General features: G+C 40.4%; 2 protein-coding genes across 9 annotated transcripts in view; both read right to left on the minus strand.

Moving 5' to 3' along the window:
• The window catches only part of SMYD3 (SET and MYND domain containing 3), a 347,371-nt gene extending 335,539 nt beyond the window's left edge, over positions 1 to 11,832 (minus strand). For 6 of the 8 annotated variants that reach the window (XR_014524496.1, XR_014524497.1, XR_014524498.1 and 3 more), the window contains exon 1: positions 11,564 to 11,832. Coding sequence is in view for 4 of the 8 variants with exons in the window: in XM_083496930.1 (XP_083353056.1) it covers positions 11,564 to 11,808 (245 nt within the window). In the remaining 4 variants the exon portion in view is untranslated. Of the gene's footprint in view, positions 1 to 228; positions 281 to 11,563 lie in introns of those variants that run through there. The other 2 variants (XM_083496932.1, XM_083496931.1) reach the window with 2 other exon arrangements.
• Positions 11,833 to 15,946: 4,114 nt separating this feature from the next.
• Positions 15,947 to 25,854, minus strand: part of TFB2M (transcription factor B2, mitochondrial) — a gene marked incomplete at its 5' end in the record, with an annotated part of 28,144 nt that continues 18,236 nt past the window's right edge. The window contains 6 exons of the mRNA XM_083496939.1: positions 15,947 to 16,837; positions 17,732 to 17,883; positions 19,649 to 19,711; positions 20,321 to 20,410; positions 22,737 to 22,885; positions 25,391 to 25,544. Of these exons, the coding sequence (XP_083353065.1) occupies positions 16,648 to 16,837; positions 17,732 to 17,883; positions 19,649 to 19,711; positions 20,321 to 20,410; positions 22,737 to 22,885; positions 25,391 to 25,544 (798 nt within the window). The 3' untranslated portion in view covers positions 15,947 to 16,647. The remainder of the gene's footprint in view (positions 16,838 to 17,731; positions 17,884 to 19,648; positions 19,712 to 20,320; positions 20,411 to 22,736; positions 22,886 to 25,390; positions 25,545 to 25,854) is intronic.

Consider the following 25,854-nt stretch of genomic DNA (forward strand, 5'->3'; position numbering starts at 1 on the left):
TTTGCTTCAAAGCATATGAATCTAATATATAATCAATAGCAATAGCAATTCAGGAAACAAATGATAAGTTGAATGTTACTTAATATATCACAGACACAGAGCAAAACATAAATGTTAATGGGTAAAAAAAAAATAAAGGTATCCCACACTACTTGTTCCGTTCTTACTGAAGCCCAATGAGCTACGGCATGATTGCAATGCAGTACAGAAGAGATGGGTTTTTCTCACCAGGCTAGATGGTTCACAGCGGGCTCTCTCATCTCTCCTCCTAATAACTTCTGAAGTGAGAGGTTGTGGGACTTTCATCTGTGCAGAAAATATGCCATTACTGTGCAAGTCCAGCTTCTTAATTCTAAGTGGCTGGAGAAAGGGGAGGCTGCAGTTGCTCAGTGGTTAGGGGGAAAGCACTCTGAATATCCCCATAGGCACACTCTGTATTATTAACAGGGGGGTATAGGGTTGTATATTTAAAAGCTGCCTGATGAAAACAACTCGCTACACAGATGGACACAAAAATAACATTATTAGTGAGAGACCAAGCTGAATCTTTTCCCCTGAAATATGTTAGGTTCATTTTCTCTTTGGAGGGGTAAGGTTATATTTCCGTAGAGGAGTATTCAAATTTGCAATTCCTTGCTTGCTAAATGTAGTGTACAATATAGGGAAAATGCTGTACCACTGACCCCCAAGCATAAAAGTTCAGATAAAACAAAGGAGAAGTTGCACCTGCTGAAATCTTTCCAGAGTTCCAGAGGCCTATATAGCATAGCAGATTGCTATTGCCTTTATTCTTTTGTTATATGCTAAACATGTGTCTTCTGACTACCCATCATAAGATCACTGAAGACAGACTCCAACTAAACTGATACCAGGAGTCCGCCCTGGCTCTACAGTGACTATCATAAGCCACGGCCCCTAGTCTGATGTGGCTCCAGTCAAGGCAAGTTTCTGTATCAATTGCCATAAAAGAAGGTGCAAGAAAATAATTCATACCCCCACTGAAAAGAGAGCGGGAGGAATTTAGTCTAGCATATTACTGAACATATTAAATCAAACTGTCTTAGAAGCAAATATTCTGAGAAATGATATCATGCATTAATTACAATTTGTGGCTACAATAAATTGATATCCATTTATCGAAGTGCGAATGCAACGGACAACTGGCAGGCTATTTCATGCCTCAAAGAATTTATAGCAAAAGGGACACAGGGACATACTCAGCACAAGCGATTCTGTATTATTATTTTTTAAGCTTTTGCACATTTGGAACAGAAAATAGACCAGTGCTTAAAATGCCTGAAAAAATCCCAATTTAAAAAACCGATACTAAATTGTAATTTACTTATGACTATGGAAAATGCTTACTATTGCAATTAAGAATGAATGTCTACCGCTCTCTAATGAAAACATACTACCAGTTATTTTTACAATTAAAAACTAAATGCATACATGCATGGCTGAATATTAAATAAACCTACTATCAGCACCCATATTTACATGAGCAATAAAGAGTGTGTACAGGCAGATATGATAATTATTAATTTATATGTGAAGGAAGGCAAAAAATAAAAAAAGAGAAGTGAAATAATTAATTAGCCTGCAGGAGAGTTGTTCCACATGGGCAAGCCTTGAAGCCCTTAATCTAACAAAAATAACTTACTAAGGGAATTAGGACACTAGAGAAGAACCTGGATATGTCTGCTGAAATATTGTTGAGCTAGCCAAATTTGTTGAGAAGCACAGATCAATTGCATAAGATAGTTGCACCCAATACACTCCGCCCCTGCAAATAATAGTGTCCCCAAGTTCATCTTACTAGTCCTCATAGGAATGGATGGCAACCATCCACTTATGTAGGAGATAATGAGAGCGTGAAGCCTGGAACATCACTATGGTGTTGATTAGAATGTCCTTGGGTGATCCTAGTGGGTGGAATAAGAAGCATGTTTGAACCTCTTTCAACTCCCTTCCAGGTGACAGCCTCCTTAACTTTCTCCACACACTATCAGAGCACTGAAGAACTAAGTCAGCATGTACTTGCACAGTCCTGTTTTCTGGGTTCTGTTTCTCAGATGCACTAGATCAAGGCTGAGGAACTTGTGGTCCTCCAAATGTTGTGGAACAGCAACTGCTATCAACTCTGGCTGGGTTGCTTACAGGGGCAACAATATTTGGTGGCCACAAGCCTGTACACTCTCTCTCTCTCTCTGAGTGTGAGTGTGTGTGTGTGTGTGTGTGTGTGTGTGTGGAGCATGCTTCCCACCAGCTCAAGCTACATCCATTGACTATTTGCCCCCCACCCCCATCTGCTAACACATATGGCCCTTGTAGGCAAAAAATATGACAAAACACTGGGAAGCAAATTTTATATAGATCTGCAAAAACATTACATTAACAGGGACACTTACTAACTCCTGTGACGCTATAATTAATCTGAAGTGACAGCATTTCAACCTCTCCCAAAAGGTTCACGTGCATTTTTGTAATAATTAATAATGATTTCAGCATTAAGTTAGCTCCAGATTCACCCCACGTTTAGATAGAAGAAATAATTGCTTATACAATTAGAAAACTTCAAAACTGAGTACAAGTTGACCAGCATTTACCAGCTGAAAAGATATCAGGTAGACAATTTAGTTTACTCCCCATAGAGTAAATATCTTCAGCCAATGCCTCTTCATTTTTATCTTCCCACATCTAATAAAAGAGGTTTGTAGCATTCCCTAGTAGCTGTCCACTGCTGAACAGCTCTTACCATTAAGGATATTGTCAATGAAATCTACCTTCCTGTAATTTAACATCATTGTTTATTGCCTATACTAAGGAACAGTATATAGTGAATAACTATTCTCTCCCATATTTCTGAAATCATCATAAAATATTTGAGAATTAATATTTAAAGATTTCCCATTTTAAAATTATGTCCTTACATTCCAAGTTGATATTTTAACAGCCAAAAGCTGTATACATTACAATATTGCCTTGCTAGCACATTGTACCATTAAAAAATATTGCTCAAAAGAAATTACCAGCAAACTTATTAGTGTATCCAAAGCAAGGAGACTTCTGTGCAGTTCTTAAAACATCAGCAATCTTCTACGTTTCATTAAAAATTTAATTTAAGCAGCATTGGCTTATCAAGACATAAAACAAGGGATTATCCACAGCAAATACTTAGGGTAATTCAATCAAAATGACTGCCAAGGAAATAAAACCTTTCATGGGAGCTCGCAAGCCATCTACTTGCAATATCCAAACTGTTTGAATGGACAGCTATTAGCCAAAAAGCTACATCATCAAACATTTGACAATCTGCCAGGCACCATTCCTTCACTGTGAGCTTAATTTGTCCTTCAGGAGTGAGCCAGTCTGGCTCTGACCTTCTCCTGTATTATCTGTGTTGTCTCCCTCCCAAATGCTTACCTGGCAATTCCAGGTGGAATACTAAGGGGATCAGGCAAAACACCGGCACTAAGCTTGACTGAGGTCTTGATTTCTACCATAAAATTTATCTTCGACAAACAATTGAATTGACTGTCTTTTTTGTCACGGACAAAATGCTAGTTCTGGTTCTTTGGGTATTCTCCCATTTTAGCAGCAATACCTGTTGCAGATGGGAAATAGGTATTTTAATTTAAAGAAACAGCCAGTCTGCTTTCAGGACCACTGTTCTCCCAACATGTGGAATTGTGTAAATGCACACTGAAATATAGCCGAAGTAGCCAACATGGTGACCTTCAGATGTTTTGGACTACAGTTCCTGACCACTAGCTGATGGGAGTTGTAGTCCAACAACATCTGGAGGGCACCTCATTGGCCATCCCAATAAAATACTGTCTTTTCAAACATTTTACTTAGACCTGCAATAATACTGTGTCTAATTAATTTTCCATTAAACTGTGCCACTCTACAGATCAAACATTTCAGATCAAAATAATTGACCATTTGTTTATTTAGGTACATAAGAACCGATAGACTGCCTTTCTAACACACGTGTATTACACCAATTAAAATCGACAGATAAAAATATCAACAATACAAAAACAAAAACGGCATATATCCATAATATATTAAAAGCAGATCAGCATTATCAAACAAACTTGACAAGGTCAAGCACATCAGATAAAACATAGTTTCCCATTAAAACCAGATCAGCATGACAAATGAAAAGCTGGCTGGAAAAGATAAAAATAAAAATTCTAAAGCTGGCGAAAGGCTGAATGAACCTCATGGGGCAAGGTTTTCCAGAACAGCTGCTGCAATGAATGAGGTGGTGCTGTTTCTTCTCCAAATCAACCTTACTTTCACCTTAGGTAGGTAGGAGACAAGAAACTGGATGTCAGGAAGAAGAGCACTAACCTCAGCATGCCGCCTTTCTATATACACAGGGTTTGTCTTTTGAAAAATGAGTTCTTTGTCGTAGAGAGATGTATTAATTCATATGATCACCCTCCAGTATTTCAGATCTACATGCAGCATCCATGGATACAGTGCAAGGGGGGCAGGAAGCGCAAGCCCAGGAGCTGAATGCCTCCCTTCAGATCACTCTATCTGGCCCTTGGCACTCTTCCCCAGGCCAGACACTTACCAGCCCTGTCTCACATTCCTGGAGTGTTTTTGCCCTGCTAGAACGTGTCCTTGAACTTTGACAACTCCTCTTGTTATCCAGGATGGAGGATAGAGAACTGGGAGAGTACTGTACAAAAGTAAAATTTACATTTGTTGCCCCACCCATTATTGCCTCTGTCTCTGCCCCTGAAGATTGCCCAGGAGGAGATGAAGCCCTCAGGCTCAAAAAAGTTTTCCACCTCTGATGTGGTGGATGTAGCTCAAGTACAGAGCCTCCTTCCCAAAGTCTAGCTAGTGCTTTCCCAGCTTTGGGGAGGAGGTAAAAGGGACCTAGGACCCTGCCAGAGCTTTGCACCTCCTTCCCAAAGCCAGGAGCCTCGCTTAACCAGATTTGTGAAGGCAGCACAAGGCGGGAGAGGTGTCAACTTTTGGTTTTGCCTCCCCCCCATCCCATGCCCACGACAAGGTATTGTGCAGCTCATGGGTTCCGTGTCAATGTACTCTTGTGGCTATTCGGTATGAAAAGTTGGAGTGCCCTGTCATAACAGATAAGACTCAAGGCCACTTCTGAAAACACCTCCAGGCAGACTGGCAGGGAACAGAAGATTTCCCTCATGAAAGGCATCATCCAAATATTGTAGTAAAAGAAATTCCCTATTTCCATCAAGTGAACAAAGACTCTTAAGGGCAAACCAAGCTGGATGTAATGAATCCCCAACTGCCCCTTCTTCCTTTGCAAAGTGCCTTCAGGAGAGAGTGATTTGTATCAGAGAAAGAATAGGAAGGATTTCCCTCAAAACATTCCTCTGGTATCCACTCACATTTCCTCTGTACAATTCCAGGCCTATGTTTGTAAGGTAAGCTAGAGTGCAGAATGCTAATGTGGGTCAAAGAAGATGGAGAGAAGATGTTTCAGAGGAAGAGAGGCTGGCAAGGTTTCTATCCAGGAGTACATTGCAAGGGAGAATGGGCCACCAGGGTTTTATGAGGTATGCCCCAGCTTGAACTTGACGCAAGTCTTGTGGAGGGAATACCAGTTACAGACCAATGTGTACTGTACACAGATGACCAAGACTGCAGAACCATGCAAAGGATGAGGCTTTAGCCACTGCAAAAGGGATCCACTTAGCCAAGGCAAGGCAACTGTCAGCCACCCCCACTTCCAATCAAGGGAACAGCTCCATAACAAACCTAGGTCAGAAAGGTCTGAGTACTGCAAGGAGACACAAGACTGATTCTGAAAACAATTACAGTGGTACCTCGGGTTAAGTACTTAATTTGTTCCGGAGGTCCGTTCTTAACCTGAAACTGTTCTTAACCTGAAGCACCACTTTAGCTAATAAGGCCTCCTGCTGCTGTCGTGCCGCCGGAGCCTGATTTCTGTACTTATCCTGAAGCAGAGTTCTAAACCTGAAGCACTATGTCTGGGTTGGCGGAGTGTGTAACCTGAAGCGTATGTAACCCGAGGTACCACTGTATTCAAAAGTCCCACCAAATTCCTAGCAAAGGATTCCCCTCACCTGCATTAGAGTAACAGCCACCTCTGCTTATAGCAGGAAATGAGAGCAAACCACATCTTATGCAATACCATCATATCCCCTGTTGACTTTCAATCATGAACCGATTTCCCATATCCTTATAACTTCTCTTAAAGGACTGTTAAAAGCTTAGCCTACTTATGGTAGAAGATTTTACACTCTATATAAACTGAAGTATAGCTCTGCCAGAACTGATTATACATATAGTACAGATTAAGGAGGAAAGAGAAACCACTACTTGTTGACTTTAATGGTAAAAAATATTCCATCATGCTATGCGTAGGGAGGAAATTACACTTTACTATAACTGGCTGTATTGATCCAAGGCTCAGAACATATAAAAGAACCAATCTTGGAAGCTAGAGATAGCCTTGTTCTGTAATATAGAATGGAGCTATTACAGCGAGCTTTCGGCTATCTATCAGTCTGAGATATAACACGCTCTGGCTGTTTATGTGTATTTATAACTACAAAAGTGACTCAAACCTATCCTTATTAGCTATGGAATCTAAACTACAACATGCTGTCATACTTGGGTCTATAAGCAAATCCTCTTCATTCAGGCATATCCCGAATCACAAATTGTAATATACACCAATTTTCAGAAAACTGTTGCGAAGAATATTTATACTCCAGGCAGATTATAAATCAAAACAAAGCATAAAGATATCCTATCCAAGATGTAAAGAGACTCTGAATAATGTAGGACTTTGAAAGCAAGGACATGATACAACTGGGTGTGTGATACAAACAAGAACAAAATTAATTGACAGCAGGAGAGGCATGGGTCAGAACGATAAGAGGAAGAGAGATTATAAATAGGAACACATGTTTTGAAAAAGCCATTGTTAGCATTGAAATTGCTAAAGGACCGTTACTGAAACAGGAGGTGTTTAAGCCATGGAAAATATATTTAAGGATAAAAATAAATACATCAAAACTATAATGAAAAGACTCCCCAACTGTGAAGATAAATGAAAATCCACAACAGAAGCAAATATGAAATCAGGTAATGTTAGACTCCGGACATTACAAAAAGTCTGCTCCTTACTATTACAACGTGCCACAAAACTAAGAGATATGTGCTTAAGCTTCCATCTAAACAAATAGTGCTTTAATTGATCCACCAATTACTCCTGATATCCCAACTCAGAATGTTTGTTATATAAATTTATTGCATTTGATTCCTTGATTTACATTGCATGTGTCCAGGAAATCTATACCTACTATAATCTGCACCTGAAAACTACCCTTTCTTCCTAGCAGAATCCTTGGTCTCTTCTACAATCAGACTAGGTTACCGTAAGTTAGCACGCAAAGGGCCTCATGTCTTACTTTCCCTATGCTTCTAGATACAGGTAGGTAGCCATGTTGGCTGACACAGTCAAAATAAATAAATAAAATAAATAATAGTCCAGTAGCACCTTAGAGACCAACTAAGTTTGTTCTGGGTATACCAGAACAATTTATTTATTTAATTATTTCCCTATGCTTTTCAGCCATGTCTGTAAAAGAACATTCATATCTAACTCACTGGGAAAGCTGACTGCATTGAGAGTTCATACACCTCTGGGGGATGAGGTGGAGGGGAGATGCAAAAGGTCTACTTCAGATTAAGGCAGCAGCAAGGAGATAGGAAGTGGATGGAATTTTGGCTTCCAGTCTGCTCCAAAATCTGAAACAATTCTCAGAAACGTTCCAAACATTAGCCAGGATGCTACTTCATGTGAACCTACATTGGAATTGTTAACATTTTTATTTAAATAGTACAAATTCAAATCATACCACAAGTGATTTTGAAAATCCCCTGAAAAGATCTGAAGGTGGAAACCAATGTGGAACTCCCATAGTTATTTTGTCCTTTGGGCAAACTTCCTTAAAAGCTGAGACAGGTTTTCCATGCAAGATGTGCAACATAATATGTTAAACATTAGAGATAAATATTCAAAATAAGTAGAATATTTTTTCCTAGGCTACAAAAACTAATATCATTTTTATATATGTACAGTTACAATAATGTAATATAATGCAAAACTTCCAGTGATCTTACATAAAATACCCCCCTTTTACCTTCAGAACAATAAATGGAAACTAATTTGCAACTGCATATTACATTAGCTATTATCCATATTTTAATATCTATTTTTCCCTCACAGCACTTATTTTCATTATGAATTTGAAAAAATAAAAATTTACCCGTAAAGAAAAATAAATGAAGCACTGAGTGTGTGCTAATTTGCTATGTTACTGCCATTTCATCTTCTCCCCCATCCCCTTATGTGCTGAGGATTTTCCTTTGGCACATATTAATATTTATCGAGTATAGAGATTCCACTTTTTTATTTTACATGAGAAAATGGCAAGCTCAGTTTATGTCTTTTAGGCTGTGAAACTCACCTTTATTCTGAAAACATTTCCTATGCAAATAGCAACATTGTTACATTGTCTTACATACCACTTGTTACATTTTGAACATTTTTTTTAAAGAAAGCCTATCACCACTCAATAGTTAAGAGTAGCTCTTGAAACAAACATTTTACCCTTTTGAGATACTGAATCATGCAATATTTGAAAGGATGAAAGGAAATCATTTCACCACAGTCACTAGGTGGCTATGAGCAAATGGTTAAGTATGAGTGCCCATCCCTTTCAATGTGGTGACAGAGAGCTTTATGCCCAATCTTAATCTTCCCCTGCCCTTGCAGACCAACTAATCATACTGTAGTATGGTCAGAACATAGCATTCAGTGTGACTATTCATGCAGTTAAAAACTAGAGGCTTAAGTCTTTTTTATGTATTAACAAATAGACCTTTTGTGTTCATGTACTGCCACCTATTGGAGATTTGTTATAAGATACAAAAACACAAAGCCACAACAACAAGAAGAAGAGTTTGGATTTGATATCCCGCCTTTCACTCCCTTTAAGGAGTCTCAAAGCGGCTAATATTCTCCTTTCCCTTCCTCCCCCACAACAAACACTCTGTGAGGTGAGTGGGGCTGAGAGACTTCAGAGAAGTGTGACTGGCCCAAGGTCACCCAGCAGCTGCATGTGGAGGAGCGGAGACGCGAACCCGGTTCCCCAGATTACGAGACTACCGCTCTTAACCACTACACCACACTAGCTCTCAAAACACTAAAGTTTATGTCTAATGACGCTATTCCAAGTCTACAAAATCCTAGTGAATAATCTTATAGCCAAAATAATAAAACTTATGGATACATCAGTCTAACTCAATATCTGACACCTTCTTAAATTCTATTGGTCCATCATCTGGAACAACTGTGGAAAAGGTAAATAAATTTGAGTCTGACCTAAAAATTTGAGACCATTTAGCTTATAACAGCAAGAAAGACACAGTAAACAGCAGGGAAATAACAACAGGAAGAGAAGAGAATAATGCCAATGTGGAGAAATGAGGGCAGTGGGGAAATCACCAGTGAAACTATTTGAATGGCTGAAAGATGACCAGAGATTTGAGTGACCAAGAAAAATGCTTTTCAAATTATGAACAACTTGTGGTTACACATTTGGCTACAAAACAAATAGGAGACGCCTGTCAAATGTCATTGGGAAAGACCAGTCAGTGCTAGTCAGTGATAATGCTGAGATAAACTAGCATGGCCCTTTTGGCGGTACTCCAATTGAAATTTTAGCTAATGAACAATCTTGTGGCATTTACCTCCACAACTTGCATATGTGAGGGTGAGCTTTTCCCCTCAGAATCTGCACTGCCCTTTCATTCCACCATTCCCAACCGGTGTGAAAGACATTATTATTTAACATCTATGAAGTGCCTAACTTCTTCTAAGCACTGTACAGCTATTAAGGGATCACAGACGGTCCCTACCTGCAGGCTCGCTATGCAGTATGACTCAAAAGGAATGGAGAGGGAAGCGGAGGGCAAGCTGTGGAGCAGCTACGAAATCACTTCTTCAAAAATCATAGGATGAAACACTTGCATGCTTCAAGTCATAGCTTGTGTGTATAAACATGCCATCACAAATCTAACACCACACAAGAGCACTTTCATATCACCTCACACTCTTCATCACTTGAGTCACTTCCAGCATCCTGCCACAAGCCATCAAGTGCTGAATAATCTTGTAAGGAGAGGCCCATTGTTTCATCATCACATCTTAAAAACAAGGGTGGTTACCCTTTGGCCTTTCATATCCTTGGGCTACAGTTCCCATAATCCCTGACCACTGGCTGTTCTGGGGCTGATGAGAGCTGGAGTCCAACTTGCAGGGCACACAGATTGGTCTTAAATTTGTGCCTATCTGGCCAAAATGCAAACCCACCCCATGAGGAGGATGACTACTGTCTCAGTGGCTGTGGCAAGTTTCCAATACCAGGCGGCTGCCTCAATCTATGCATGCGGCATATTGTTCCTTTTTAACCAGGCCTTTGGTTGATTTGATTGACATCCTATGTGCCCTTTTAAAATGTGGTTGGTGCTTTGGGGGAGGGGCAGGGGTTATTGGGTGGTTGTTATTTTTTTAATTTATGTATTTTGTGGTTTTATATTTTGATTTTATTCTATGAACTGCCCTGAGACCTCTGGGTATAGGACAGTATATAAATTCAAATAGTAGTAGTAGTAGTAGTAATGATAATAGAGCGCCAGGTTTAAGTCTACCCAGAGACAGCAGCTACACTTCACAGCGTTGCCAGGACCACTTCTGTTTGTGACCTATACTAAGGAACAGTATATAGTGAATAACTATTCTTTCCCATATTTCTGAAATTATCATAAAATATTTGAGAATTAATATTTAAAGATTTCCCATTTTAAAATTATTTCCTTACATTCCAAGTTGGTGTTTTAACAGCCAAAAGCTGTATACGTTACAATATTGCCTTGCTAGCACATTGTACCATTAAAAAATATTGCTCAAAAGAAATTACCAGCGAACTTATTCTTTCACTGGTAACTTATTAGTGTAGCCAAAGCAAGGAGACTTCTGTGCAGTTCTTAAAACATCAGCAGTCTTGTACATGTTTCATTAAGAATTTAATTTAAGAAGCATTGAAGCATTGGCTTTTATATTTTGATTTTATTCTGTGAACTGCCCTGAGACCTCTGAGTATAGGGCGGTATATAAATTCTAATAGTAGTAGTAGTAGTAGTAGTAGTAGTAGTAGTAGTAATAGAGCACCAGGTTTAAGTCCACCCAGAGACAGCAGCTACACTTCCCAGCGTTGCCAGGACCACTTCCCGCCCCACCCACTTCCAGCCAATTCGCCTGTGCCTGCTGTACTGACGGGCAAGAGACTCCACAGCCGCAGCAAGGAAAGGCGGTGCTGGAAGGGAGCTGCGGCGCATGAACACCATGCCCTGCGCTGCGCAAATGTTCGCAGCACAGCAGCGCCGCCCAGCCAAAGAAGGTAGAGAGAGCGGGCGGGCGGCCGAACCGGCGAGGGACGCGGAGCGCGGGAAGCCCAGCCAATACCTGCGCAGGCAGCGCTCGCACACGCCTCCCAGGCGCTTCTTGCTGACGGTGTAAGCGAAGGGCTCCGCGCGGTACAGCAGCTCTCCCGGCTTCACCGCCTTCGAGGAGCGCAGGCCGTTGCCTTTGCCCGGGCTGGCAAACTTCTCCATCGCCGCTTGCACAGAGCGAAGAGAGGCGCCCGGGCCCACAGGGCCCTTCCCGCCTCTGGTCCCACGTGATGCCGCTTGTGTCGCCGCCGGAGCCATCTTTGGTACGGGCAAGAGGCGCCCGGCTTCAGGGCGCCCCCACCCCGCGGCGTCAAGCTCAGCAAGATGGGAAGCGCATGTGCACTCCTCCCCGCCCCCCCCCCAAAAAAACCGGGTTTAGACACTCGAGGATGTGGCCTTTAAAGAAGAAAAAGGGCAAATATCTTGCACCGTCTGTAGGAGGCTAGGCTCTTCCAGAAGCACATTGGGAAATAATTTCCCAATTTATGGCTGCAATCCAAAACGTGCTCAACCTGGAGATAAACCTCATCAAATCAATGTTCTGAGTGAACATATTCGGTATCGGGTTGCAAAATCAGATTTAAGCTTATTTAAGATATTGCCCACAGTTACTATGTCAATCACCATTTACAGATCTGTGTCACAGCACAACCCTAACCAACATCATCTCATAAGTAAGACATACTGAATTAATGTGGGGCTGGGACTGGAGCCTTAATCTCAGGGTTCGCCCACTCATGAGGCAAGGTGAATTACTGCCTCGGGTGACGGAAGGCAGCACATCCAGCCTCCAAGGAATGCATCACCCACTGCTGCCACCTCAGCTGCTGCCACGTGCTTCTGGGAGACCAGATCAGCCACTTCCTTGGCAGCCCTCCCCAGTGCCACGTCTACAGTGGCCTATTAAGGAATAAGAGGAGCTGCTGGTCTCCCACCCTTCTTCCTGCTGTAGATCTTCATTCACCCCTTCTTCCCTGGTGGGTCGGTTGCAGGAGGGGAGGGGGCGGGACAGAAAAGAGTCTTGCAACATAACAAAGCATAAAAGAAAGAAATCAAAAATTGAAACAGTAAAGTCACAGCCCTGGAAGGGCAGAAGTACAAAGATACAGATGAGCTCTAAAAGGATAGTAAATTATTAACTTGTACAAAGATTCCCTTTACAAATATTTTTTTTAAAAAAATTAAAGTATTCTTCACCAGTGAGTTCTATCATACTGAGAATAAAGTTTCTATAAAGCCTTAAATGATCCAGACATTTGCATATAGTGATGGCATTGAGTTACCAAGTGCCATAGGTCAAAAAAGTGCCATAGGTAAAATTTGAGCCCTGCCCTTTAGATATGTATATGTAGGAGATATCTCTTCACGAAGGGCAATTTGCCAACCCCTTTAATACCAGCAATCCAGATTATTAAGATTAAAAGTATTTTTAAAATACAAATACATTACCATTATGTGTTTGGCTTACTTGCAATTTGAATGCTGTTTTCTGCTCCCTTGGGCCAGGATACCAGAGACTAAACCCAAAACTCCATGCATGCAAAACACGTGGCCTGCCACAGAACTGAGTCCCCCAATCCTGGGCTTGTGCATATCAAATATAATTTGGAAAAGAAGTATTTTGGAGACACATGAACACAGGTTTGAAGATACACATGAGAATGGTGTCAAGTGTGCCCTCAACTGAAACTCAGTGTGGTGCAACAACTAGAATGTTAGAATGTTAGATTTAGAACTTGGGCTCCTCACTCAGCCGCAAACAGCACTGAAAAGGCAACAAAGAATGAGTGACTTTAGGATTGTAACATCGCAGCTTAGTTTACCTTATTGGTTTGTATGAGAATAAAATGTAGGAGCTCTGAGCTCCTGGGGTGGGACAATAGGATAACAATAAAATAAAAGATTTTTTTTAAAAAATCATCTTACCATATTTTGCTTACAAATGGAAAATGCAATGTTATCTTGTTTTGGATTGTTGTGACCTAAAGTTTGCATTTGTCCTGGAAACAGCAAAATATGGCTAATGCTTACATTAGTAGCTATTTTATTTTTATCTTTACAGTCAAGATATATAAAAATTTTGTTAAAGAGTGTCCTTTGTAAACTAGCACACATTCCAAATGACAGGCAGGTGGCGCAACAACACAATTTCTCAGATTCCTTAGCTATTTCCTGCTTTCACTTTGATTCAAATATTACTATGCAGAGTCAAACTAAAGAGATTACAAAAGTGGATGTATTTAAAATAATGTAAGGTGCTAAGATATGTTATTTGCTTTTTTAATGAACACCTTAATTCATCTCTGGATTTTAATATAGTTGTTTAAACATCTACAGGTAAAACAATACAAATGTTTCAACAGCCTATTTCAAGACCTTTTTGTTATATAATTTCAAGCTCTGCATACTTGCATTAATAAAGCCCTCTGCCCAATGAAGATAGTGTTTTAGATTATTATCTGACCTTCAAGGATAGTTGTATAATGTTGCTCCTGTACAATGTTCTTTGTGACTTACTAGCATGACATTGTATCGTCAAATGAGATCATGTTGCTAAGAATAGTGTTTGCTACAGGTAACCGATTCTACTTTGCAATGCAATATGACTCCTTATTCTCAAAGGAAAAATTGTCCCTCCTTAAATAATGCAACAGTCAGACATCAAAAGTTTTCTGAGCACTTTTACCGGGTTGTTAAATTAAGATTAGATTTTTCCAACCGTGTTGACTGGAAGAACTTGGTGTGTATTGTAATGGGTAATTCTACCATCCTTCTGCCACCCCCAATCTTTCTCCCGATCTTAAAAAAACAAGAATAAAATGGTTGTGGTACTAACTAATGTGGGCCACTTAAAGTCAGGGTCCAACTCACAATTTAAAAGGCCAGTTATCTATATCCCGTTTCTTGATGTTCAGCAGTAGTTTTCAAAATATTTTCAGCATGTTCCCTGTTATATATAACTGTTTTTATCAGCACACCGCCTGCCTCTTCCTTCCTTCCTGCCCCCACCCCACACAAATATGTTTCAGCGTATTTTATTTCTGAAGCATTGATCTAGCATATTAGTTGTCCCACACATTAAGGATTGCTTTGCCTGTTAGTGGTTTACATAATGTTACTTATATAATGCTGTAAACTGGCTTGGGCACTTGGGAAAAGTTGGAAAGGAATTATTGGTAGGGTTCAAATTAATATCACAATCCTATACATGTGTACTTGCAGCATGAGCACTTTTAGATAATGTTTTGATTTTTTTGATATATTTTAATATAGGGGTTTTTTTAAAAAAATGTAAGTCGCTTTGAGACAAACATTTTGTACAATGCAACAAGTAAATAATAATCATAATACTCAAAAGGAAGCTCATAGTGTTCAGTGCTGCTTATTCCCAAGTAAGAGCACAAAACTGCAGTCTTCGTTAATTGCATTTCGATAAATGTGAAAAGTTAGTAATGACTTAAGCTGCAATACTAGCCCTACTTACTTGGGTGTAAGCTCCACTGACATAAATTAGACTTACTTTAGAGCAGGTATAATTGGACTATTAATTCCCACTGAAATCAAATGAAACTTAAGTACAGCTAACTTACAATGCAGTTCTGTACATGTCTACTCAGACGTTATCACTGAATTCAGGTAAGTATTTTGCAAAATTGCAGCTGAATCCAACACATTTTAAAGAAATAAAACAGGACTTCAACTACTCCTTTTAAATTACTGTAACTCACCCTAGGACGTACTAGTGAATCTAACAATAATAAATTTCATCATCATCATCCTACATTCATTTCTTATGATTACAGAATTCCCTGTGCAAGGAGTGACTACAGGTCCTTCCATTTTAATAACCTCTCCTCCTCCATTTCCCAACTGTCTTTGGCTTTATATACCGTATGTTTTGCACCATAACACTCACTTTTTTCCTCCTAAAAAGTAAGGGGAAATGTCTGTGCGTGTTATGGAGGGAATGCCTACGGGTGGCATGCCTACGGATTTTCCTCCTCTAAAAACTACGTAAGTGTTATGGAGCGAAAAATACGGTACATCCTCAACAGCACAAACAGTATGCACAAAGAAGCTTGTAGTATCTTTCCCCCGCCCCTCTATGGCAGTCAAACAACAAACTAGCTCTTAGAACAAGGACTTTGGGCTGTACAAGTTCCCTTCCTCTTCCTCTGCCCCAGCCCTCTAGAGCAGATTTGGGGAGAATGAAGTGGGAAAAGGGAAGAGCGAGCAAGGGGAAAGTTTTGCTGTACAGATGGAAATTTCTGCACTATCAGAATTACTTAATTTGATTCTGGCTATTATATTTGAGAAATTTTCATACAGCTCTTCAACAACATTGTACAAGAGTCTGGGTAGACAGGACGATATAGTTGCAAAAGAAATCAGTCTCTTGACTAGAAATAGTGTTTTGTTGCATTTTTAATGAAAATATTTACAATTTTATAAATTAGAAAAAGGCTTGTGATGAGACAAACCTCTTTTAGTTTACATAGTAGTTAACATCCTGGTCAGAAAACAGGATAACTGAAGTGCATTCACTATATACTATTTACATAAGTTTATACAATATATATATATATAAAGGCAGAGCAATTTTTGCAAACATTTTTCCATGTGGGGGCCAGTTCTAGAGTAACCCAAGTATTTGAGCACAAGTCTTTAAACCAGAAAGGAACATTTTCTTGCTTCTTTTGGCAAATTTTTGGTTTACAGTACCTGGTGGTTTTTTTAAAATGTGCATGTCTATGGATTTCAAGCTTTATATTTATTTTTGAGGCAAACTGCAGTGTATGCCATGTCTGCCTTATATTCCAAAAGTAGCTCTGCTGTAATACAAAGGAATAAAAACAGGACTGAAAACAGTTCACTATGTTTTGAACAACAAAGGATTTTGCCTTGCACCTTAGAAAATGCAATGACATGAAATTTCCCATGGAGGACAAATCGGGCATGTGTAAGATGTTGAATTTTCATGTGGTATCACCTTCATAATTTATCACCTGATAATTTATCAACTAAATTATCCTCACTGGTAAAGAGGTTTCAGGCCACTATCATTTGCACCATAACAAGCTCCTTTTCAGTTTCAGTTTAAAAATTGATGCCCCTGCTATCCTCCAAAAAATCTTCATCATATAGCCAACTTTGGTCAAATTCATTAGCTTGTTCCATAATCTCAAAAAGGCTTTTGTACTGCTCTGGATATAGACTACCCGTTGTAATGTTTTCTGGTATCTCCAACTGTCTCAACAATTCCTTCCCACCTTGGGAACTCCATAAACTGAAACAGAAGAAAGGCGGGGGGGGAGGGAATCGGTCACAATGGGATACTTAAAGATAATGCCGCTCAATACCTTATTAAAAAAAAGCCAAACTTTAACATGGATCTCATTAGATTTCATTCCTTAAAACGTCATTATTTTCCATTAGCGGTTAGATTGTGAATATAACTCCAATGGCTAAACTAATTATGCAACACAGGGTCTCTTGTCACCATCATGAAACCCCAAAACGCAAACGCTGATTTCAGTGTTTAAGTTAATGCATCACAGCATGTTTCCAGGATGCTTTTGAGGATACATGTATACAAATGAAGACTGTCTAAAACATAAAATGGCCAATATTGAAACCTCTGGTGGTGGTTGGAACTTAAATTTATCAAGCACCAACCTCCCTTTTCTATTGCTGCAATGAAAGAAATTCCAGAAGCAGCTTTCGGTATGGCACTGTGACTCCTGTTCAGAGTAAACATTTCTACCATAGGCATGCCAAAAATAGATCTTTGTTCAGGATCCAAATAACCAAGCAACTAGTTCTACATTCCCAAAGGGCTTTGCCCTTGTGTTTTCCATGCCAAATAACCAACCATGTTTAAATAAAAGCAGCTTTTAAATATAGTATTTGATATGGCAATGGGACGGAGGGCCTCTGCTGTTTTAAAAAATTCAAAAGTCAAACTGGCTCAGTAACCACTTGGCTGCCAGCCACTGTGCTCAGGTATCCAGCCACAAAGCCAACTAGTCTTCCCAAACATTAGTCACACATCTAAAGATGTGCAGCATTTTGAAACTTAAGCAAATTCTATGCAATATTGTTCAGGTTTACGCCAAGTGCCATATCTGACTAAATTATTTTCCATGCTGGATGTCAGCTAAAGAAATAGACTCTTACTTACTTTAATTTATCTATTAGTTTAGTCTTGCTTTTAGCAAGGCATTGTTTCACCATCACAACAAATATTCTTGAATTACTAGTTGTCAAGCTGTCTGTAAACAAATTCTTCCTTGGCGTCAGCCGTATTAAGCATAAGTGGTCATTCTGCAGCAGCTGCATATAACACAAAAAATTAAAAACATATTAATATAAGAATTTAATTCATGTGTCTTTTACCCAATAGGCCTTCCAGAAAGGGCAAACCAACACTGCAAGTGTATCATAGGTCAGTGGGTGGGGAACCCCTCATACAACAGGGGTCTCAGTTGCTCATTCCCTCCCCTGATGAATTATGGTAATTCTTAGTCCATGTTTTATGTGGATCTGCCCATATAAACAGTGAAATTGATGGAAATGTTTATCCGATGGAAATGCCCAACCCGCTGATCTTTGTTGCCCGACTGTTACAAAAGACATACCCAGGTTTCTAAATTATTCTTTCTACTTTTTGTGCTGCTATCTGGTTTGCCCACTCTAAGGACTGGATTTGGTCTACTGCCCTATGTTTGACAACTATGAATTTTGATTGCTCTAATATGCTAGGAACATAGAATTATTTCACAACTAGATGGGCTGGAGGAAGACAGGAGTTGTTACTTATCTAGATTGCTTTGTCAATGCTGCTTTTTAATGTTAACCCATATGCAAATCATACCCAATTGCTAATCATTTAATCATATTTTACTGAATACTGTATTAATTCTCATATTTCCCATTTTCTATCTTACTGTATGATTCATAATTCTATTTCATATCATTTCCATTTTTCATTTCTTTCCAGATCAATAAACTGAATAACACATAGAATCATAGAATGGTAGAACTGAAAGAGATTCCAAGGGTCATCGAGTCCAACCCATGTAATGCAGGAATCACAACTAAAGAATCCCTGACAGATGGCCGTCCAGCTACTATTACAGTTACAATCGGTATTCTGTGCTCTTTCTCTCTCTTTGGATTTTTAAATGCTTTATTACTCATTTTCCGTATATATACAACTTGTAGTTATCTTCATTTCAGTCAGTCTAATAAGGATATCTATGTTCACAAAGAAAATTACATATAATTTCAACTATGTGTTTTCTACACAAACATAAGACCTCCCATTTTCTCCGTGTTTCCCTTTGTAATAAACATATTAATTTAATTTGTCATTATTTTTTAAAATTCGCTTTTCTATTTTGATGTCATTTTCCTTTATATATATTATTTACAGAAATCATTCAAAGGCAACTACCATGCTTATATTACAACTATTTTTCAAGTAGTTCTTCAAATTATCCCATTCTAGAATGAACTCCTGTCTGGGTTTGTCTCTGATTCTTTCAGAAAGAGAGGCTAATTCCACATATTCTGTAAGTTTGAGTAACCATTCATCTCTAGTAGAAAGTTCGTCATTTCTCTCTCTCTCTCTCCCCCTCCCTCTCTCTCTCTCTCTCTCTCTCTCTCTCTCTGTGTGTGTGTGTGTGTGTGTGTATAAGCTTTACTCCCTGTTCCACTGGGCTGCTACCAAGCAAAATCAAACCTTCACTGAGGTCCAATAAATGCTAGTTTGTTCACTAGTCAGGATTTTGCATAACGTGCACCAATTTTGTTTGGATCACCATATTAACAACCCCCAACCCCATTCAATGACAATGACGTGGCAATTATTGCAAAAGTATAGCAACAAAGATGTTTTGCAACCTGGATTTTCAATGAGTGCTGCTGACGCTAGCCCTACCAATATAGATTTGGCTTACGCGAAAAGCATTTTGGAGACTGAGAGCTGATTACTCTACTAAGTGCACAGCTGAATGAGCCTGTGTATCCCACACTAAAACAGCAATCTGGACATTCACATAGCATTTCCTTAAGCATTCAAGAATGTTTAGCTTACCACACTCTTTGGTATAGAGAGTCCACCATTTTTTGAATTAGTCAAAAATGAAGGCCAAGGCTCCTAGAAGGAAGGGAACAGTAATGCAACTTAGGATGAATATTCAATAAGGACATGCCACAGAGCGCTGGTGGTCCACAGGCCAGTTTGGGAACATCTGCTCTGGAGGTTCCCTCAACTTTCAGCAGTACCTATTCAGGGCAGCTCTAGGCTCCCCATCAGTGAAGCATGTGGTGTTCCGATCATACATGAGCACCACATGCAGCTCTTTGGCTTCTGATTAAGAATGTAAGCATTTGTACAGCAATAAGTGCTAAGGAAATGACAAAATAACTGCTTGAGAAATTATGACAAAGATCTGGGAGAATGGGATCTAAAGTGCCATGGGTAATCTTCCTTTTGCACACAAGGTATTTAAATATCTGCTTCCTGTTGCATGCCTGCAAAACAAAAAGCTGCTCCACAAGATCAAGGGACCCTTCTGAGTGGCATCCCTTGAAGGCACATCCTCACCTGTGGGCAGGTGGAAGTGTGCTTCCTGCTTCCAAGCAGGTGGGTGGGAGTAGTTTCCAGCCTAGTGAAACCTGGCACAATAGAAATATCACCTTACCATTAAGAGCCCTAAGAGCAGTATTATTGCATTGCTATTCACTGCATGTATTAAACACTCACCATACGCAGAAGCTGAATGTCACAGGCTGTTTGCCATAGTACACTTAGTGGTTGATAGATTCTTGTTTCCCCAGGCTTCGCAACAAGAGTCTGGAAAGGAAAAAAAACCAGCATTTATATTTATGCAAAATTTCTGACTTTATTATGAACACTGCAAGGCTTGATTAAAGCAGGAAGTTCCAAGTAGCACCTGAAAATTGAATCAAGGTACAAGTCTCACTTGTCCAAGGCTATATTAGAAGCACTGTTATGCCACAACAGAACTACAGTACTATTTTCAGTCATGAGTAAAAATACAAAACTGTGCCAACTCAATATCTGTACTACTGTTCCCTTTCTTCCAAAGCAGTTTCTATAGTTCTGAGTACTATTATTATATAATCTAATATTCTATTTCCGACCATCAAGGGGGGAAAACGGCAATATCCACTAACTCATTTACTGGTTCTTAGAAGGTATTTTAAAATGTCATCAGGAACAGAAATCAATGGAGAATCCAGTATCTTAATGTACCTCAGATTGTGTACCAAGTTGCCAACCCCAATTCCATTATATAAGATACCCACAAGGTAATGGTAAAGAATAGAGTTGCTGCTCTTTCTAATTCAGTTCATATTTGAAATGTTGATGATTCAAAGCAAAACCAGTTCATTCACGTTAGAAGGGATTAAGGAGAAGAGTGGTTTATGACAATCTTGGGGTTTATATGACAACAACGAATACAGTTCTGGGTAGTTTATAACAACTCTGCAGTACTGTATAAAAGTAGCAAATTTGCAGGTTTGGCTAAAACAGAGTACAAAAAATGTACAGTGGTACCTCGGATTAAGTACTTAATTCATTCTGGAGGTCTGTTCTTAACCTGAAACTGTTCTTAACCTGAGGTACCACTTTAGCTAATGGGGCCTCCCGCTGCGCCGCCAGAGCACGATTTCTGTTCTCATCCTGAAGCAAAGTTCTTAACCCAAGGTACTATTTCTGGGTTAGCAGAGTCTGTAACCTGAAGCATATGTAACCTGAAGCGTATGTAACCCGAGGTATCACTGTACCTCTGTACCTCAAGCTGGGCTGGGAGAGAAGCCTGGGGTACAGTTCACTGCTATACCCTTATTGCAGGCTTGAGAGCTATAGAGAGCCAGAGGAACTTATAGTAGCCCCGTAATGTAGTCCACCATTAATACTGCAGGTCAGAGGTAAGGCTGGGACTCTTTTGGATGACTCTTGGGGTGGAGCAAAGTTCAATTTATTTAAACTAGCCCCTCAGACCTCTCCCCAAGCCAAATCACGCCACTGCATTCAGAAGCCCCATGTCTTACTGATTCTGAACTTTCAAATGTTCAAAAAAACAAAAAAAAAACCACAACCTATCTCAGTAAGTTTTGCACATGAAGTAAGGCCCAAGTTAGCGCACGAACACTCATTTTTTATTTTTAAAAAATTCACACACAAACCCCAGTCACCAGTTTTACTTGCACACTAGGAATATACCAACATTTTGTTGCAGAGCTCCACCTTAATGAAATATTAGCTGAGCAGGTGAGTAAACCATTACTTCGGATGAGAGATGCCATGGATTAGTAAAATTATTCCAGAGTTTTATGGCAAACAACACTTCCCATGCCTTATTGCAACTGATAGGCAGTAGTGAAAAGCAAATAGTAAAATAAAAAAGATCTTAGTAACAGGAAAGTGGTATATGTGGCCATAAGTGCAAAAAGCACTATATGCAGATGAAATCATTTACATATAAAATAGATCATTCTGGATTAACCCTATTGAAGAGGCAGGACTTGATTAGATTAAGTTTTTCAGTAATTCTTGTTTGTAATCAACAGTTGTGTTTTCCAGTTCCTTATCCCACACTACTACACTGAGTGTTTGTTGATCATTACTGTCATCTCCCAATGCTTGCCAGAGCTTAATTACATTCTGTGAAATTAGCCCAGAGAACCTTAACTTAATACAAGGGCTTTGTTCCTCTGAATATTTGTCAAGTACATTTCCCCCCAACTGGGATAAAATTTTCCTAACAGGCACAGAACCTCTGTTGAGAAATTGTCCACAGATATTTGGCCTGCTGAAAGAGGAAGCCAAATCTTTTAGGACTGCAACCTATATTTTTCCTACTTGCATCAAAACCAAGGTTATGTTTCATTATAAATTTAAAACTGCACTTATCTATTCATTGACTGTGCAACACATAATTACTACCCTACTTGCTGCCAATACGAGAGTTATTAAAACTTTTTTTTTTGTTCATGGAACTGACAAGTACAGAAAAGTTATTTGCTTAAAAATTAAAATAATTAATACATCTATACACTGCATTAAAATAACTTTTACAAAGTATATTTGATTATTTTAACATAACCACATAGCAGCTGGCGTATTATCAAGCTATCTTAAACATAAATACCTTGTATTCTTTTTCACTGACAAAGAGGTTCAGTTCTGTTCTTCCGTATTTATATATAGAACTGCGTTCATATAAGGCATAGAGAAGCTTCCAAATCAGGTTCCTTTCCTTTCTTTGTGGCACAATTCCAATCACTTTTAGAGGAACATCTGTACAGAAAATCGACCAAAATGAATGAAAAAAATGTTTATGTTCACCACTACTAAATAAAATAAAGACAATAGCAGAATCATTACAAAAATAACTCCCACTTCATTAATTCCTTGAATATTGCTACCCTTCATATGAGACCTCTTAAATCCTCTAGTGAGGCTTTGACATGTAAATATTAGATTGGCTACCCACAAGATACAGGGCTAGCTGCACGGTGGCACCACAGACATTTTTATATTTATATACAACCTTTGGATCATAACAGTTCCCAAAGCAGTTAGGGAACATTCCCTTGGGAAGCAGTGGCTTTAGGCAAGCCATGAAAACTTTCCTCTTCCTAAAAAGCTTTGGAAAAACGTGTTTAACAGGTGCCATTTTACAATGTTTTTAACTGCTGTTGTTTCATCTGAAGATATCTGCCTCAAGCACACCAAATGGAAAAAGCCAAATAGAAACAATTAAATATTGATCTGCTAATTATCTACAGTTGATATATACCAATTTTACCGTATTTTTCGCTCTATAACACGCACCTGACCATAACACGCACGTAGTTTTTAGAGGAGGAAAACAAGAAAAAAATATTCTAAACAAAACAGTGGATGTATGATTTTTGTGGTTCATGCTGTGGCCACAGACATGTGATCTGACGGTGAGTTTGGGGTAGCCCAATGCAAAAATCCTGAGGATCCATGTGGGTCCATGCTTTGTAACCACGTTTTTGCCCCATTGCGGCCCCATGAAACAGTGGGTGCGTGTGTGTTTTTTGTGCAGGCTGTAGCCATGGACATGCTATGTGATCTGATGGTGAATTTGGGGTGACCCAGTGCAAAAATCCTGAGGATCCATGTGGATCCGTGCTTTGTAACCACGTTTTAAGTGGGGAGGGAAGGAAAAGCACTCAAGGGACAAGGAGCACATGTGGGGGGTGTGGAGAAGGGTGCTGCTAATAATGCAGGAGAGGCTCCTCTCCGGCTTTGCTCCTTTAGAACAAGCAGGCTCTGCATCTCTCCCTCCTCCCCAGCAAGGAAACCACGATAGTAACCACTCTGAGACAAATCAAGAAAAAGTGCGACCAACACTCTCCCCCAACAAGCACAGTGAGGTCAACACACACACACACACACAGAGAGAGAGAGAGAGAGAGAGAGAGAACTGGCCCTAAAGTTGCAGGGCGCTGGAAGTCGAAGGGGCGCTGGGGGAGTGAATGGGAAGCAAGAGGAAAAGGAGCCCTCACACACAGAGAGACACACAGTGTGGATTCTAAAATCGCAGGAAGAGTGAATGGGAAGCAAATCACACACAGAGAGACACACAGAGTGTGGATTCTAACGTGGGGAGAGTGAAGGGGAAGCAAGAGGAGAAGCAGCCCTCACGCACACACAGACACACAGAGTGTGGATTCTAACGTGGGGAGAGTGAAGGGGAAGCAAGAGGAGAAGCAGCCCTCACGCACACACAGACACACAGAGTGTGGATTCTAACGTCGGGAGACACGCTGCCGTCAGCTGTTTTGCGGGCTTCCCAGCGAGGGAGGAGAAGAGGACAGGCTGCTGGAAAGCCTAGAGGGGCAAGCAGGCAGACACGCTGCCCTCAGCTGTTTTGCTGGCTTCCCAGCGAGCGAGGAGAGGAGAACAGGCTGCTGGAAAGCCATAGAGGGGCAAGCAGGCAGACACGCTGCCCTCAGATGTTTTGCTGGCTTCCCAGCGAGGGAGGAGAGGAGAACAGGCTGCTGGAAAGCCATAGAGGGGCAAGCAGGCAGACACGCTGCCCTCAGATGTTTTGCTGGCTTCCCAGCGAGGGAGGAGAGGAGAACAGGCTGCTGGAAAGCCATAGAGGGGCAAGCAGGCAGACACGCTGCCCTCAGCTGTTTTGCTGGCTTCCCAGCGAGCGAGGAGAGGAGAACAGGCTGCTGGAAAGCCATAGAGGGGCAAGCAGGCAGACACGCTGCCCTCAGATGTTTTGCTGGCTTCCCAGCGAGGGAGGAGAGGAGAACAGGCTGCTGGAAAGCCATAGAGGGGCAAGCAGGCAGACACGCTGCCCTCAGCTGTTTTGCTGGCTTCCCAGCGAGCGAGGAGAGGAGAACAGGCTGCTGGAAAGCCATAGAGGGGCAAGCAGGCAGACACGCTGCCCTCAGATGTTTTGCTGGCTTCCCAGCGAGGGAGGAGAGGAGAACAGGCTGCTGGAAAGCCATAGAGGGGCAAGCAGGCAGACACGCTGCCCTCAGATGTTTTGCTGGCTTCCCAGCGAGGGAGGAGAGGAGAACAGGCTGCTGGAAAGCCATAGAGGGGCAAGCAGGCAGACACGCTGCCCTCAGCTGTTTTGCGGGCTTCCCAGCGAGGGAGGAGAGGAGAACAGGCTGCTGGAAAGCCTAGAGGGGCAAGCAGGCCGACACGCTGCGCTCCTCTGCCTGCATTCGCTCCATAACACGCACACACATTTCCCTTTGTCTTTTAGGGGAAAGAAACTGCGTGTTATGGTCCGAAAAATACGGTAAGTACCTGCTGTCCAAGGAACTGTTAAGATGCCCAAGTTCTCAAAAAGTCTTTCAGAATACATAAAAGGTGGCTTCAAGGATCCAATACCCATAGGGTCCAATCTGAAAAAGTCACAATGCACCACTTCTAGCTGGCCATCTGCTTTTTCCTTCAGAGACTAAACAGAAACAAATCATTAGAAGGTGAAATTAACATCTGAATTTGTTTTAACTGAGTCAGTCTATTAACCCATCTAGCCAAATACTGTATTGTCTACTCAGAGAGCAGCCTCTCTCCAACGTCTCATGCAGTGATTTTTCCAGAGCTGCTGCTCAAGACCTTTTAACAGGAGATGCTGGGATTTATCCTGTGCCTTTATCTTGTTTTTAAATAAAATAAAATCTTATTTTTAAAAAAAAATACCATAAATTGAGTGATAGAGACATATTTGTAACCAAAAGAAAAGAAAAAGAACAATCAACAACTAA

This window comes from Podarcis liolepis (genome assembly GCF_965112155.1).
Source record: "Podarcis liolepis genome assembly, chromosome: 3".
Lineage (NCBI taxonomy): Eukaryota > Metazoa > Chordata > Lepidosauria > Squamata > Lacertidae > Podarcis > Podarcis liolepis.